This window comes from Mytilus trossulus, chromosome 8 (genome assembly GCF_036588685.1).
Source record: "Mytilus trossulus isolate FHL-02 chromosome 8, PNRI_Mtr1.1.1.hap1, whole genome shotgun sequence".
In the NCBI taxonomy this organism is placed as follows: Eukaryota; Metazoa; Mollusca; class Bivalvia; order Mytilida; family Mytilidae; genus Mytilus; species Mytilus trossulus.
Genome location: NC_086380.1, coordinates 69,695,196 through 69,711,691, shown reverse-complemented (window position 1 = coordinate 69,711,691; position 16,496 = coordinate 69,695,196). Strand labels below are relative to the sequence as shown.

General features: G+C 30.6%; 1 protein-coding gene across 1 annotated transcript; it reads right to left on the bottom strand.

Annotated features, from left to right (window-relative positions):
• Positions 1-4,358: 4,358 nt before the first annotated feature.
• LOC134681344 (probable ubiquitin-conjugating enzyme E2 7) lies at positions 4,359-16,208 on the bottom strand. The gene is made up of 6 exons (XM_063540927.1): positions 16,056-16,208; positions 11,407-11,509; positions 9,860-9,957; positions 8,556-8,734; positions 7,702-7,811; positions 4,359-6,813 (listed from the first exon to the last, which is right to left on the bottom strand). Exons 1-5 carry the CDS (start codon positions 16,099-16,101, stop codon positions 7,731-7,733), a joined length of 507 nt encoding a protein of 168 aa, XP_063396997.1. The 5' UTR covers positions 16,102-16,208; the 3' UTR covers positions 4,359-6,813; positions 7,702-7,730.
• Between the last annotated feature and the right edge of the window lie 288 nt (positions 16,209-16,496).

Sequence of the window (16,496 nt, the reverse complement as noted above, 5' to 3'; positions counted from 1 at the left end):
TTTCAGAGATTTGGATATACTTTTTGAACCTTTTGGAATATGGCTCTTCACCTTTTGTACAAGCTTTGGATTTTAAATATTTTGGCCACGAGCATCACGGAAGAGACAAGTATTGTCGAGATGCGCAGCTGGTGCAGGAACATTTTTACCTATTCTAATATTTACCAAAATAAAAAATAAAATTGAATATGAAGGGCAATAACTCAATAAGGGTTCAATTAACAATTGTTTATTACAAAGCTCAATTCTGTCGAGCGTTAAGTGTTTTGTCAGTAAAGGTAATGAAAGAGCTAAATGTGCGATGATTCTGGTTTCTCAAAATGTGGTAGAAGCGCTTAAACACGATTCTAGAATAATTCAAGAAAATAAAATGCTTTTTTATTTAATTTCTACTTTTTACATTCAGTAATAATTATCAGAAATAAAACTGTTCTGCTGTTCAAAGCTTTCATTTATATTTTTTTTATTTTTTATTATTTCTTTCTAGAGAAAAATTAGTCATTATGCATAATAGATATAGGAAGATGTGGTGTGAGTGCCAATGAGACAACTCTCCATCTAAATAACAATTTAAAAATTAAACCATTATAGGTTAAAGTACGGCCTTCAACACGGAGCCTTGGCTCACACCGAACAACAAGCTATAAAGGGCCCCAAAATTACTAGTGTAAAACCATTCAAACGGGAAAACCAACGGCCTAATCTATATAATGACTGAATCTTGCAGGCATTTTAGATAATGCCTTAAATGGTCATGCATTTTACTAAATGCCTATATTTAGAAAATGCCTGTAACATATATAAATCATTTAGTGCAATAAAGGGATATCAAAGCACTAAAAGGAAGTATTTTCAAAAACAATCGGAATGAGGTCATTTGTTTCATTTGATGATCATTGTTGTATAATTTATTTTGTATTTGTTATATCCTTTTTATGACATTTCAATTGCATTTTATCTGGAAATATTATTGCTATTATTAGTCTGCTTTTGCTCTAACCACAATACCATAAATGTCCATATAGTAAATTGATATGTGTAATGAAGATTATCATACACAATTCAACGAAAATATTTGAAAGGTCTACCACGCATGCTTTGGAACCAAGTTAAAACGTTATACATCTAAAAGATTGTCTTTTAAAGTGTGTAATGACAATTTAGTATCGTTCGTATATTGATATACGAGATACATAACTCCCAGTTGAAAAAAATTGCCATTGCTTTCTTTTTTAACATGAGTTCCGTCATAGAGGACAACATGCAGTTTTTGAACTGTTTGGTTGACTTGAATTATTTTGATTAATGTCTCCCCAGTAGAAGGACAGTGCAGACCCTATCGATGCATCTTACTATGCCTTTCATTTAAAAATAAACCATGAAGATGTTCTACTGATAATAAATAAGTAACAAAAAAAATGAAATCACAAGAAGTACCGATCTCAAGGAAAAAATACAAAACGGAAAGTTCCTAATCAAATGGCAAAAGTACAAGCTCAAACACATCAAACGAATGGATAACAAATGTCATATACCTGACTAGGTATAATACTATAACAAAGCATATCTTCTTGACTCTTGAAAAAACTTCAAACTTACCCGTTAAATGTATAAATATTATTTGTAGCATACAAATATATGATACAATGAGTTTTCTTCCATTCATCTTCATCAGGAAGTTGATGCTATTCGTAGATATCATCAATGACTAATTGTTGGTCATAGTAACGTTTAAATACATATAAAACATGACATAATCATCGCCTTTCAAATTATGGGTTAGATATATAGACTTTCAGTTTATGTCGGCTTACTTTTTGTTTTGGGTCTTTACAATAATTTAAAATACATATGGAATCATTGAAAATATATTGTTTAACAACAGATAACTATGAAATAACATTTGCTGTTCTATTTCTTTTTATTAAAGTGACTACAATTTTGTTCTATTCACACTGAACGCTGAGTTTTTTTTTTGAATTATGACTAATGCTTTAAATCTTCACCAAGAAGTTGATGCTATTCGTAGATATCGTCAATGACTAACTGTTGGTCATAGTAACGTTTAAATACATATAAAAACAATACATGACATAATCATCGCCTTTCAAGTTATGGGTTAGATTTATAGACTTTCAGTTAAGGTCGTCTTACTTTTTGTTTTAGGTCTTTATAATAATTCAAAATACATATGGAATCATTGAAAATAAATTGTTTAACAACAGAGAACTGTGAAATATAGCATTTGCTGTTCTATTTCTTTTTAATAAAGTGACTGCAATTTTGTTCTCTTCACACTGAACGCTGAGTTGTTTTGAATTATGACTAATGTTTTAACTCGGCATGCCGGCATTGATTTGTGGACTATTCTAAGAGTTTGGCAGACATGCTCTGCTACCATGGTTACTGTGCTCACCTTATTTCTATGAATTTTCAATTGCTAACCTTTAATTTATAGAGGAGCAGTTGTGTATTCATTATATCCTAACGAAGCCATAGTCAGTGTTCTTTTCGAAAGAACTAATCCAACTATGTTTTATAATAAAAAGTATGATCAACGTAGATAAAACTACCTGATTTCAAGAAGGAATAAATCATACTTTGGAAAAATCTCTTTGATTCACATTTTTTTATAAATTTTCATTAACAAGATGTTTGATTTTTTTTTAACAACATATTCATGATATTAGTTACGTTTGTATGACATGTTTTATATCAAACAATGGAAATTAATCATGTTCTAGCTAATTTGTACAGCAATTCGAAGAAATTGAAAATCTATCCATTTTCATTGACTTCACGTTCTGTCAAATAGATGGTGTTTACCACTAAATAATCCAAAATTTTGTCAATACGCTGAATGCATCTACCACATCAAACTATAATCAAATTTACCACATATACAGTTTAGTGTCTTACATCGAGAAAATGTGGCTTGAAATTTTTTTTACACCAACCCAGGTGACTTTAGGTTCCCATATGTTAACTTTCCACTTTTGTTATTATGCAGCTTAAAATTTAGTCCTGGTATCTATGATGAATTTATTTACCAAACTTTTGACAATGGGACATGAAACATTCATTATTGTGCTTGAAGTTGACTCTTCTGGAACTGTATTTACTGTCTTTTATGTGGTACCCAACACCTTCACTAAATCTAATTTGGCTCGTTTAATTTTCATCAAATTTTGACAAAGCATTTACTTTGACCTTTTGACAAAAATATCAAAATTTCAAAATATTTGACCCAACCATTTTATCAGAAAATTTACACTGGTTATATAGCAGTTTAACAAACACTGATCATTGAGAAGCTTATTATTCCCTTTTCAACACAACTTGATTATAGTGTTTAGCTGATTTTACAGAGTTATCTCCCTGTAGTGTTAGGTATAACCTTAATAACTTTTATCTTAGTTTTAAATGAAGTTAGTATAAGTGCATCAATCACTTACACAATTCAAGAACCTTTGGGAGCAAGTTTATACACATGTACCACCCCCACATGGTATGTGATTGTGTTTTGGATGTATTTACCTCTTGTTTCACATGTCAGTGTGACGGAGTGTTTTTAGAATAAAGCAAATTGTATTGTGTTGTCAGTGGGCAAACAAAATCTCACTAGATTCCTTACATCAGTCGCATCCTCTACAAAAGTCAACTGATAATAATTTCTTGTGGATACGCACTTCTACATATCATATTCTTATCATCTATAAAGTTTCAGAAAATTCTGTTGTGTAGTTTCAAACGTGTTGTGATTTCAAACTGTTGCTGTAGTATATTGAGGCATGCAAACAATATAAACTTAAATGGCATAAAATCCTGTTGATATTCAATTAACATAGAATGCCTTAACTATTTATAGAGTTTAATGAAATTCTGGTGTGTGGTTTCAGAGGAATGACAAACTTTTGCAGAAGTATATTTAGGCCAACACTAAGTTCAAAGGGAAATAACTCCGAGAATAATATTGAACCATAATTTCCTGCTGATATTTGCATCTACATAGCATGTCCTTACTATCTACATAGATACTTTAAATTCTGTTGTGGAGTTTCAGATGAGTTGCCATAACAAGAACAGGACTGATTAAGGGACAGAATGAGGGACTGATTGGTCCAAAACATATGCCCTCCTGAGGTATATTTAGTTATGATTAATCTTATTTGTGATAATTAATCATGATATTATAGGAGATAGTTATCTAGTACATGATCGTTCTGAAATAAGCTTCTCTCTTGCACTTTCCTCATATTTATTTCTAAGATGAGATTTCAGGCATGTAAAGAAAGGGAAACATTAAACAATGGAAAAAAGTCTTTTATATTACTCTTAAAAAGTAATAACTCTCTACATAGTTGTGCATTTTTTTTTATTTCAAACATAAATAATTCACAATGATGGATTCTCTCATACATGTATTTACAATGACAAATTATGAAATATTGACAAATAACCCTCTTCAGAACGTTGTGTCTCTTTTTAAATCACACAGAGTCTTAGAGTTTGTAAATTTATATAAAACAGTTAACTTTCACTGTCATTTCTCAAATTTCCTAATTTTGTGATCTAAAACTTTAAAAATGAATCCAAAAGCCTTTTTTTGTTTGTTTGGTAAAGTATAAATTTGCAAGGTAAAATAAAATTATTTATCCTATTACATTTAAGAATTGTGGAATTTGACATTTTAAGAACTTTAGACAATCTGAGAAATATTTCATTCACTCTACTAGCTCAACATGAAATAAAATGCTCTGCAAACTCAAGGCCAAAGAAAAAACAAATATTTAGCTTCTGCAGTACCAAACTAATCTACTAACAGTCAATTTTGTTGGTTTATTATATCTAGAACAAATGTTCAAAAATAATACACCTAACCTCTGACAGCAGATTTTACTTGATGTTTTAGAAATTCTTATGCAAAAAAAAAGTATGTCTGCATACCTTCTTGATCTAATCTTTTACAAACTGTCAATAAAATCTAATTATTAATTTTGTTTGGCCTTCACATTTTCATCACAAACAATCAATACAATTTCCAGCAAAAATAAATAGCACTAGTTGTATAAAAATATTTTTTTCTATACATTAAGCATTGAAATAAATACACTATTTTGATACTAATGTAAAAGAACTATTTATTATGAATAAGGGTACACGTCGTTTCCATCATTGAAGAGAAAATTTGCACAATTTCTCTCTTTATTCAATAAAAAAAATCAAGAAACTCTAATAAAATATAATCTTTGTGAGAAAAACAAATGCATTTAGTATAAATAACATCATTATCTCAGGCAACTGGCTGCTCAACATTAATTTTGAAAAACCCTATGGATTATGACTTAAATGGGGAATATTGTGATCTTTATTATTTCTGGAGAATAATATTAGGAACATATTTTAGCAAAAATTAATAATAACTTTTATCACAGTACAATTCAAAATAAAAATCACAACACACTTTTTTCGACAATATTTTTAAACAAAACTTAAAAGATTCCTATTTTTCACATTTGAAAAAAAAAATGTAAATTCTTGTCATTTCATTTTTATAAAGTGTGGTCAGCCAAAACTAAAACAATCTATAATCATAAACATACAACATAACAAGATTGATCTGCATGTCACATCTGAAAACTTTTAACATCTACTTTGTCAAGCTCACAGATGAAACAAATTTCTCAACATGACCAAACAAACAAACAAACATTCCATTATAACTCTCTTATTCTGTGCAAAGCAGAAAGATGATAATGAATATCTGATAATTAATTGCATATTGTTGTGATGATTTAATATATTCGTCATATGCAAATATAATCGTTGACAATGAAATCATTTACTGACATATAAAGTGTAAATTTCATATATATGAGTTCAGACTAGGTATTGGATAGCAATATTTAAAATAAGTATTTAACTTGTATATATGATTTGAATAATGTAGATGTTAATGCAATATTCTTAAGTGGCTTACAATGCAATTATGATTTTAAAGACCATTGTTTTAAATTTGCTATCTATGCATTTCAGGGTATAAAATATTCGTAGTTTTCTTTGTGTTAATTTGTATGTATTAAAATTAAAACTAGTATTGAAAGCTTATGAAAAATGTTTATAATTCAGTACTATCATTGCATTCAGTAACAAATTTTTATCATACATAAATATATGGATCTTCCACTTAAATTTTGTGGAGCTTCCCCTTTTTTATTGAACAGCTGACTTTAACCATGTTAACTATACACCTCTAGGTAGAATGTTTATTGACTTGACCTTTTGAACAGTTAACTTATGTTTAAATATTGAGGTATTGGTCAGAACTTATTTCTAGAAGACCTTTTTGAGCTGCCACAGTATTTCTTATCTTGATTATAAAAAATGCTGTAATAATTCAAGAAATATTAAATCGCAGTAAATAAAAAAGCAGCATTTATTTAAAATGATAGTAACTATAAGTCATCTTTGTCTTAAGGGAATCTACTAAACCTAAATACTTGTTAAACAAATCCTAACCCTGACCTTTCTATTTTTCTTATCCTAATCCCTAACCTTGTCTAAACCAAATTATATACTAAATTGAACCATAACCCTTAAGTCAAAGACAACCTTGAAGAGATCACAGATTTTTAAACAATGAATATATATATACAAGATGAGGATATGAGCAAATCTGTGAAACAATAACAATGACCTGAGAATAAATTCCTCATGTGTCTGGTTTTAATGTCGTCGCAATGAAATTTACAGCTTTTTATTCCAATTGTCTTTTTTTAGGCCACTAATTGGTAAGATTCCTGAAAATGATATCTGAAAAAAAAATAATCAAAGGTTAAACATCTAGGATTCTGGGGTTAAGTAGTTGGTATATATCTGATATAGTTGCTTTTTGTTAATTGTTTTGTTATAAACTAGGCTGTTTTTTTTGTTGATTGAATATTTGCAGAGTATCACCGGAATGCCATGTGATAACGTTACGAAAAGGCATGTGATAATAATCGAAGCATGTGATAAACTTTTCATATCAGCCTGCTCAACACCATTTCAGAAAAATATGAAATTCCCGTTAGTTTAATGCTATTATCATACTGTAAAAGATATATGTTATTTTCTCTAAGTATATGATAAATGTGTTTTTTAAGCGTCAACAATACTTTTATAGGTCACAGTCAATGAAAAGTCACAGAAATTAGTACTCTATACAATATCATGTAGGTCCGAGAACACAATTAATTCGTAGTGCATTTCTTTTAGAACATAAATGAAAATTTAAAAAATCCCACCTGCGCTTTCTCAATGAAATTTTTACAGTGTGTTGTTGTACTACTTTTGGGACAAATTATATCAAAATTATAGAAAACTTCATCGCCTCTAACTCAAAATATGGACAATTTTGTGTTTAGGGTGTCTTGAAATCTTTTGACAGCTTCTGAAGTGCTAATTTTTTACCTTTTCAGCAAATCACTCCTTTCTTGTAAAATTCTGGACCCAAATTTTTTTACAGTGTAATTTCAACCCCCCCCCCCCCTACTTACAATTTGAGGCATTAAACATGGAGAAATAAATTTGGACGGGGTATACAAATTTTTGGCAAGTAACCCACTGTTAACACTATGGACTATGTTCGTGAACAAAGAAAATCAAGGGACGACAATTGTGGTCTCGGACCATGTAGAACAAAAGTTTAATGTCACATACCTGAGGAAAATGCAATATTACATCCTGTGTTATAAAAATTCATCTTGACTCTTTCGTACACATTTAGCTACTTTTTTGTTAAAAACAGTTCTATTTTCCCGCCATTCCTTCTGAAATTTTACAGAAAATGTATCAGTTACTATATGTACAGAATACTGTTACAGACAGGAAATCCTTTTAAAAATACATTCCCTGCAAGACAATCTTGACTTAGGTATCAAAAAATCCACACTGTTAAAATGTCAATATAAATAAATGAAACATTCCTCCCACATTTGTTTATTTTTTCTTCTGTCACAATTTAGAAAACAGGAAGATGCTTTTCAATACCAGTACAATACCTGATAATCATGATAAAATAAACAATTTTAGAGATGGTCATTTTTAGCTGAATACCATCCTTTGGTTTTTTGGTTGTCTCATTATCAAAAATACCACTCCCTTTTTTAATGCTCTTTAATCAGTTTATACACAACCCCTCTTTTGTTTACCCAGTTTATCTTAAGTTAGTTGTATGCTTTCACAATACCATTGAGCAGAATATTATGTGTGGTCCCTTAGCACCTTTTGATCAATAATTCAATTTATATTTGCTTCATTTCTCTTCAGGTTTTGCAAAAAAATATACCGGTATTTTTTAGAAGAATAGATTATAGTAGTTATCTAATAAATAGCTATTTTATTACTTTTATCATGTTTATAGATATAAGAAGATGTGGTATGAGAGCCAATAAAATAACTCTCCTTTCAAGTCACAATTTGTAAAAGTAGACCATTATAGGTCATAGTGCAGTTTCCAACACGGATCCTCGACTCAAACCGGTAATATTTTAGCCTATTTTAAGACAACTTACGGCAGCATCTACGTTAGCTGGTGATTCATCATTAGGATCTGCTAACATTGAAATAACACTAATAAGAATTGTCTCTACTGTATGTACTGGCAGCCATCGTTCTGAGGCAGACTCGTAACCCCACTTATCTTCACCGGCCTCGTGGAGAATTGAAATGCAAACAAGTCCATCTTGGCCAACTGAAAATCAACATTCGCATTATCAAGTATGAAATGAAATCTAGTATTCAACAACATTTAACATATGAGCTGCGTAAATATCAAACTTATGCAAATGAATAGGAATACATCTGTTTTTTGGGGCGGTTGAAAAAATCTCTATTCCAAGATTTTAACTGTTTTATAGAACCCTACACAAGATACCAAATATCATGAATATCTTCCATTTAGTATTTGAATGTTCTAAAATTAATCAGTCTTCTACATGTACATGTATATATGCACTTACATGAGGTTGATTTCTCTTACACAGCTCATATTGTTTGTTAGTTTTTTTAGGATGTACATGTTACACCAAATCAACTTTGTAAATCACCCTAAAACCAAAACATTATCACACAATAGGACCAGATTCACATTAGGCCAACTATGCCTTTTATTTCAACTCTATCATATAATGTGAAAGTGATATAAATTTGGTTCTTCAATGGATCTATTTCAAAACCCTAAGTTAAAGAAATCTTTTCTATAGAGTACATTCTAGGCTTCATTGGCAATCATACCACATCTCCTTTTTTATATTCAAAGAAAAGTTCAATCAAAACTGACAACACAAATAATGCAAAATTAAGGGGTCATAACTTTATCATTTATTATGTGATTTGCCAAGAAGTTATTTTTTCTTAATTAACCCTTTCCTCCATTGAATTTGTTTTTTTGCATACTTAATTCACATAGTACTTTTTTAATAAAATGCTGAAATATGCTTAAAAGTATTAAGGCATTGTAAAAAACAACTATTTCATCAAATAAATTTAAGTCGGATATTCCTATAATATTCCTTTTCATATTGGATACAAATTTTATTAAGTCAACTGCAGACACCTTGTAGTCAAAGTGTTTCAACTGAGGTACTACACAGGCGTCATTATGGAGTAAGGGGGGTGGCGTCAAAAGGCGTCATTATGGAGTAAAGGGTTAATAGAAGTATCACAATTGTTTCTATATAAAATTACTAGTATTTCAGCCTGATTAGAAAAAACATCAAAATTTTAGGGAAAATTTTAACTTTTTCAGAGCTTAATCTTTTTGCCATTACCGCTGTCCACTTGTTTATAAGGTGAGCTTATCAACATGTTAACTTACTATTTGGGTGCCACATCTCTGATAAGAACAGCATTTTTGGTGGTTTCTGTGGATATTCTCTTGGAAATGTCAAATGAGCTTTGAAAACACCACCTTCTCTGTTAAAAAAAATAATTATGAAATGTTGATTCTTACACTTTACTGGTTATACCTGTATCCAACAGTTTTATAAATTTTTGTTTACACTTAATACAATGTACATTGTAGGAGTCCAATATAATATTTTGAAATACTGTATATTTGTAAATTTTCAATTCAAATAGTTTTTATTGGTATATTTTTTGGTAAAAGGGTGGGCATTAACAAGTTGAAAGCCAAGAATAACTTAAATAGAAAACAACATTGCGGGAGCTAACTAAAAGTTAATTAACAATATACAAATTAAATTATATGGCAACATGCTTACATATATATGGGTTTTAATCATTGTTAGAGACTGTAAATTATCATTGACCTTAAGGTGTTAATCTCTTTCATTTGGTCGCTAGTGGACAGTTTTCTCATTGGCATTCATACCATCTTATTTTTATATTAAAAACATGTATCTTAATTAGTTAACCTTGCAATGGTGTATCTGGAGGACCATGTATAACAACCTCCCACTTGTAAATGTCTTATTTTTATATTTACAATACAGTCAGGGATATAACTCTATAGGGTTATTACAGGAAAATAACATACATTTGTTATTGTGGACTAAAAAATCTAAGAACTGTGATAACATATGTATGTTACATGTTTCAAAGGGACAATATACATCATAAGTTTATTTAAAATGTATACAAGTTCTATTGATATTACTAGTGTCTTTATGTATACTTTTAAACTATTGAAAGATATAACAGTTCATAGTATTCCAATTTTGAATAGTACACCTATAATGTTATTACAGAAAAAATATGCCTGTAATAACTAAAAGGTGTGATCAAGGCTTCTCTATATCACTTCAAAGCATTTGCTCAGACAAAAATCATGCTTAATTACAACGTATTTAAATTTATTGTAAGAAATAATGACCAGATCATGTAATGAGGTTCTGCGCAAGTTTTTCAGTAATTCCCAAGTGTCTTATATACATTATATAATAAGTTACATTCCTTTAATAACTAAGCCTTGTTATCACAGCTAAGTTAATTCCTTAATAGCCTTGTCTCATTGATTAACCATGGTTAATCAAAAATGTATTAATTCAATTTAAAACTTAATTAGCAAGGCTATGCATTTAGTTTCTGTGCAAAGTCTCAAGAGTTCCCTAGAGTCCACTATAGATTAAATAATTTTACAAATAACAAACATATGTTATTACAGATTTAGAAAATTTAAAGAAAAGTATCTGTAATAACACACGTAAGTTATTTTCTGTAATAACCCTATAGAGTTATATCTCTGACTGCAATATATGCCATTATATCATCTTAATTAACCTTACAATGGTGTATCTGGAGGACCATATATAACATGTATAACAACCTCCCATTTGTAAATGTCTTATTTTTTTATTTACAATGTATGCCATTATAATTTATATGCATCTTAATTTGCCTTACAATGGTGTATCAGGAGGACCATATATAACAACCTCCCACTTGTAAATGTCTTCATCATCAACCAGTCCTGCAGAGAATCCAGGAACAGGATTCTTTATCATATCTGAAAATAATTATATGCATACATTAAAATGAAAAATTACTTTATTTTGTCGCCAAGGCATCATAAACACAAATGTAGATACATGTCAATAGGGTAGTCACCCAAACCCTCACCCCCTTAAGCCAAGAACATACTTACATACATGTAGGTTTTTTCTCACAATTTTTTTCTCAAACTACTAATATAATCAATATTTTTGTTTCTGGATATCCTAGGATATTGTTGTATATGAACTATTTCTAACAAGAATGGGAAATCAACCATTCATGCAAATAGACATTCTTATATAGCATGTACATGATGTATAGCTATATAGGGTTAAAATGGTTGGACATTTAATTTTTGGCATATAAGAGGATATATATATACAACTGCAATGTATTATTCAACACTAAAACCAACTCTCATAGAAGAAAATAATGTAAATCAATCAGCTTTATTATATTGTCATATAAACATACAATACATGTACAGCTGGTGTTGTATTTTTTGTGCATAATAATATGTATAAAGAGATGAGGAAATAAAATTACAACATTGTTAAAATATATGTATATAAAATGATATATGATAAATATATATGTCAACAGTGCAATGACCTCATTTCCATTGATTCATGTTTGTACAAAAAAATGTATGTGTACCTGTCAAAAATTTGTTTGGATTAAAATTAATTTTTAACTTTTGTTCGATACTTTAAAATTGTAAATATCCACCATGTTAGCATTGTAATGATGTTTTTACTTTAAAGGAAACTATGTGACTAGGAACAACTGAACCCATGCAAAAATAAATACATGGGAATTTACAAAAGAATTTCCTTGTTATCAACCGACACAAAAATTAACTGTATTTAGAAATTTTCATATCAACCCTTATCTTTTTAATTTTCTCTTGATCTATCTTTATTTCCTAAACTGCATATATAATTATAGTCTTTAAAATTTTCAATTTTGAAACACCATTTTAAAATTTACTGTCAGATGAACTTTTTAAACATTTAGAAAAGCAAAGTGTCATGAAGAAAACATTGAAACTGAGAATAGATTTATCATAATGTTGATACATTTATAACAAACAGCTATTCATGTTGATGATAGACTATACATTAGTATAGTTGTGAAGAGTTGTCTCATTGGCAATCACACCTCATCTACTTTCTTATAAACCTATTAGTCTCTGCTGCATGATTTTCATTATTGATTTTTGGCTTATTACTAGCTTTCATTAACTGCCAGTACTCTCAAATCGTACTTTCATGTTAATTTGACCTGTTGATACAATTTGTAATGCTTTTTTGTTATCTTACATTTTTATTATTTGGCTTTAATTCTCGTCTCTCTTTTTTTGGATATATACCAGCTCTGATAAATGTTTGGAATGACCGTAAATTTTCACTTCTGTTCTCATACTATGAACAACAATTTTGTAAAAATATTTACATATTCCAACAAAATTATTTTCATTTGCCTGTGTACGTTTTTATACGACCACAAAAATTAAAAAAAATTTGGTTGTATATATTGGTTTTAGTATTTATAAGTAAATTTATAGAAATCTATGAAATTCAAACACAAGGTTTATGACCACAAAAGGAAGGTTGGGTTTGATTTTGGGAGTTTTGGTCCCAACAGTTTAGGAATAAGGGGCCAAAAAGGGCCCAAATAAGCATTTTTCTTGGTTTTCGCACAATAACTTTAGATTAATTAAAAAAAAGTTAATAGAAATCTTTGAAATTTTAACACAAGGTTAATGACCACAAAAGGAAGGTTGGGATCGATTTTGGGAGTTTTGGTCCCAACAGTTTAGGAATTAGGGGTAAAAAAAAGGGCCCAAATAAGCATTTTTCTTGTTTTTTGCACAATAACTTTAGTATAAGTAAATAGAAATCTATGAAATTTAAACAAAAGGTTTATGACCACAAAAGGAAGGTTGGGATTGATTTTGGGAGTTTTGGTCCCAACAGTTTAGGAATTAGGGGCCAAAAGGGTCCAAAATTAAACTTTGTTTGATTTCATCAAAAATTGAATTATTGGGGTTCTTTGAAATGCCAAATCTAACCGTGTATTTAGATTCTTAATTTTTGGTCCCGTTTTCAAATTGGTCTACATTAAGGTCCAAAATTAAAAATTGAATTGTTGGGGTTCTTCCATATGCTGAATCTAAACATGTACATAGATTTTTGATTATGGGCCCAGTTTCAAATTGGTCTACATTAAGGTCTAAAGGGTCCAAAATTGAACATTATTTGATTTCATAAAACATTGAATTCTTGGGGTTCTTTGATATGCTGAATCTAACCATGTATTTAGATTTTGAATATTGGACCATAATAGGTAAATGTCCAATTTAAAAATTTCAATATATATATTAAGATTTTAAGTTTAAGTTCTTAGACCACATTCATTCTGTGTCAGAAACCAATGATGCGTCAACTATTTGATCACAATCCAAATTCAGAGCTGTATCAAGCTTGAATGTTGTGTCCATACTTGCCCCAACTGTTCAGGGTTTGACCTCTGCAGTCGTATAAAGCTACACCCTGCGAAGCATCTGGTTTTATTAGGCGGCAAGTTGTCCAAGGTTATATATGGTTGTCTCTCTAATTTCTAATTTCTTTTCATTGATTTTGTATTTACATTGTTCATGTTGTTCATTTTGTTAATAATTTGATAAAATATTTACCTAATTTTCAGGTAGAATTTAATTCATGAAATATTGGCATGCTGCTATTTATTGACAATACTGAATAGTGTACTATGAGCATAATGAGGGGGGCAATGGGGGTACCTTCATGATGAATTATTGCCAAGTGACGTTAACAGTATTTTTTGTGCATTACGATAAATGTGCACGTTCTTTTAGGCAAAAAAAAATAGAATGATTTTGACTAAAATAACTGTAACGATAGTTATAGGAGTCCTCTGACAAATCACAATAAGGATATTTTGACAATCACAGTCAAATTTTATCCAATTTGACACTTACGGTAGCCAAAAATGACTGTATGACGCCTGACAGAACTCTCTACAATGTGTTCCAGGAGGAAATGATTAGTACAGAGAGATAAATTGTGTCAATTTTGAACTTAGGATCAGGACAATGACTTCTATTGTTAGTTTTGTTGTAAAGGGAGTACTAGTGCCTTTCTCAGAGTTCAACATAACCAGTGCCCAGTGGTTGAATTGCCCAAACAAAGCAGTCACCTACCATTGCCTCAAAGAGTCCTAAATGTAAAAAAAAGAGTTCTCAAGGCAATACACCTTTTTGCTATTTGCATAAATTTTGACGTCATAATACAAAATAGTCCACCCTTACTGGACATCACACAGGTTCCCGTAAATTTTGACGTCATAATACAAAACATCATACACCACAATGGAAGTGATTGTTGTACGACGTCAATGAGGGGAATAGGACTTTTATCAGGACTCTGGGATCGGGTGTTTTTAATCTCGGGATTTCAGGATTGACCATTTCGGGGTCGCAGAATTCTTTTTTTCGAATTTCAGGATGTCAGGATTTAAATTTATTAAATTCGTGACCTCAGGATTTCGTGTTTTTAGACCCGGGTTTTCTGTATCAGGACCCCTCCTACACCCCCACCCATAGTTTGAGCAGGACAGATTTTGGGGTCAGCCGGGATTAGTGATAAGGTGTATCAGGTAGTAACCAGCGACCTCCAACACTTGGGACAAACTTTTTAACATATGACCACAGAACAATTACATGTATATCTGATTGTGAGTACACTTCCCAACCAGTTCAACATAAGAGTAAATTCGCTCATATGTTGATAAATAGTTTCTCATTTAGACATTTGGGAGGACTAACATTTGATGGAGATTTACAGTTGGACCATGCGTGTCATTTGTACATGTGGCGAATGGAAATTTTCACACAGAATATGTAAGAGCATTTAAAACAATGGGTTTAAGCATATAATTATTATCATTTTTAATAAACAAATCTTATCATTATGAACGTGTCGAGATGATTCATATGCGCAGACGTTTTCGTTCAGCACAAGATTAATAATGTTCTACAAAATAGTACATCAAATAGTAGCTATACCATCTGCTATTCTCATACCATCAGACAGTAGAACACGCAAAAACCATAATTATACTTTTAGACACATTTCAACCAAAAAAGATACATATAAATACTCATTTTTTCCATATACCATAACTCAGTGGAACTTATTGCCAATGCAAACAGTCGCTGTCGCCACAGTCGACACTTTCAGAGAACAGCTCACACCAGCTGTTCTCCACAAATTCATCTAACTCATTATTAGCCTATGTACATAGTTTTAATCACAATTTTAATAAATTATGCACCTCAAATTTATTTCCAAAAATTTTTGTTTTTGTTTTTGTAAATATATATATAGGCCACGCTGCGCGCGCAAACAGTAAATAATCTTCAGATCATTGAAGGACTACTGAAAACCTAAAGAAGAAGAAGAAGACGGAAAAGGATGAGCCACTTCAATTTAAGGACAAATTCAAAGACTATGTTCTCCCTATTTTGTATTTCTCACCACGTAGCTGCCTTTGTAAAAGGAGCGCTGACTGGTCAATAGCCATGGGTGAAATATTTCCACGGCTTTTCCACTCCAACGGATATTTTTATTCTCGGCCTCTGGAAGTGAAAAATGCGCAGGTGCAATCGTTTGTTCACAGCTGAGCGACAGGGGAGTTAACTGTGAGTTTTCGCGGACTTTTTAATTTACATTTTCAGTGTGCATTCAACGATTCGTATTTAATTTAGATCATTTAAGTATAGGGCCTAGGCTACTATACTGTATAACAAATCCTTGGCAATAAGAAATAAACTCACCAAGGCTTTGTATAGTGATATTTAATTGTAAATCTCAAGTTACATTACCACATAATTTTAAATTTGTAAATAAAAACCGTATGTATACTAAATATATATTTAGGCATATTCTACCATTTAGCGACCGCCTTCAACAAATTGA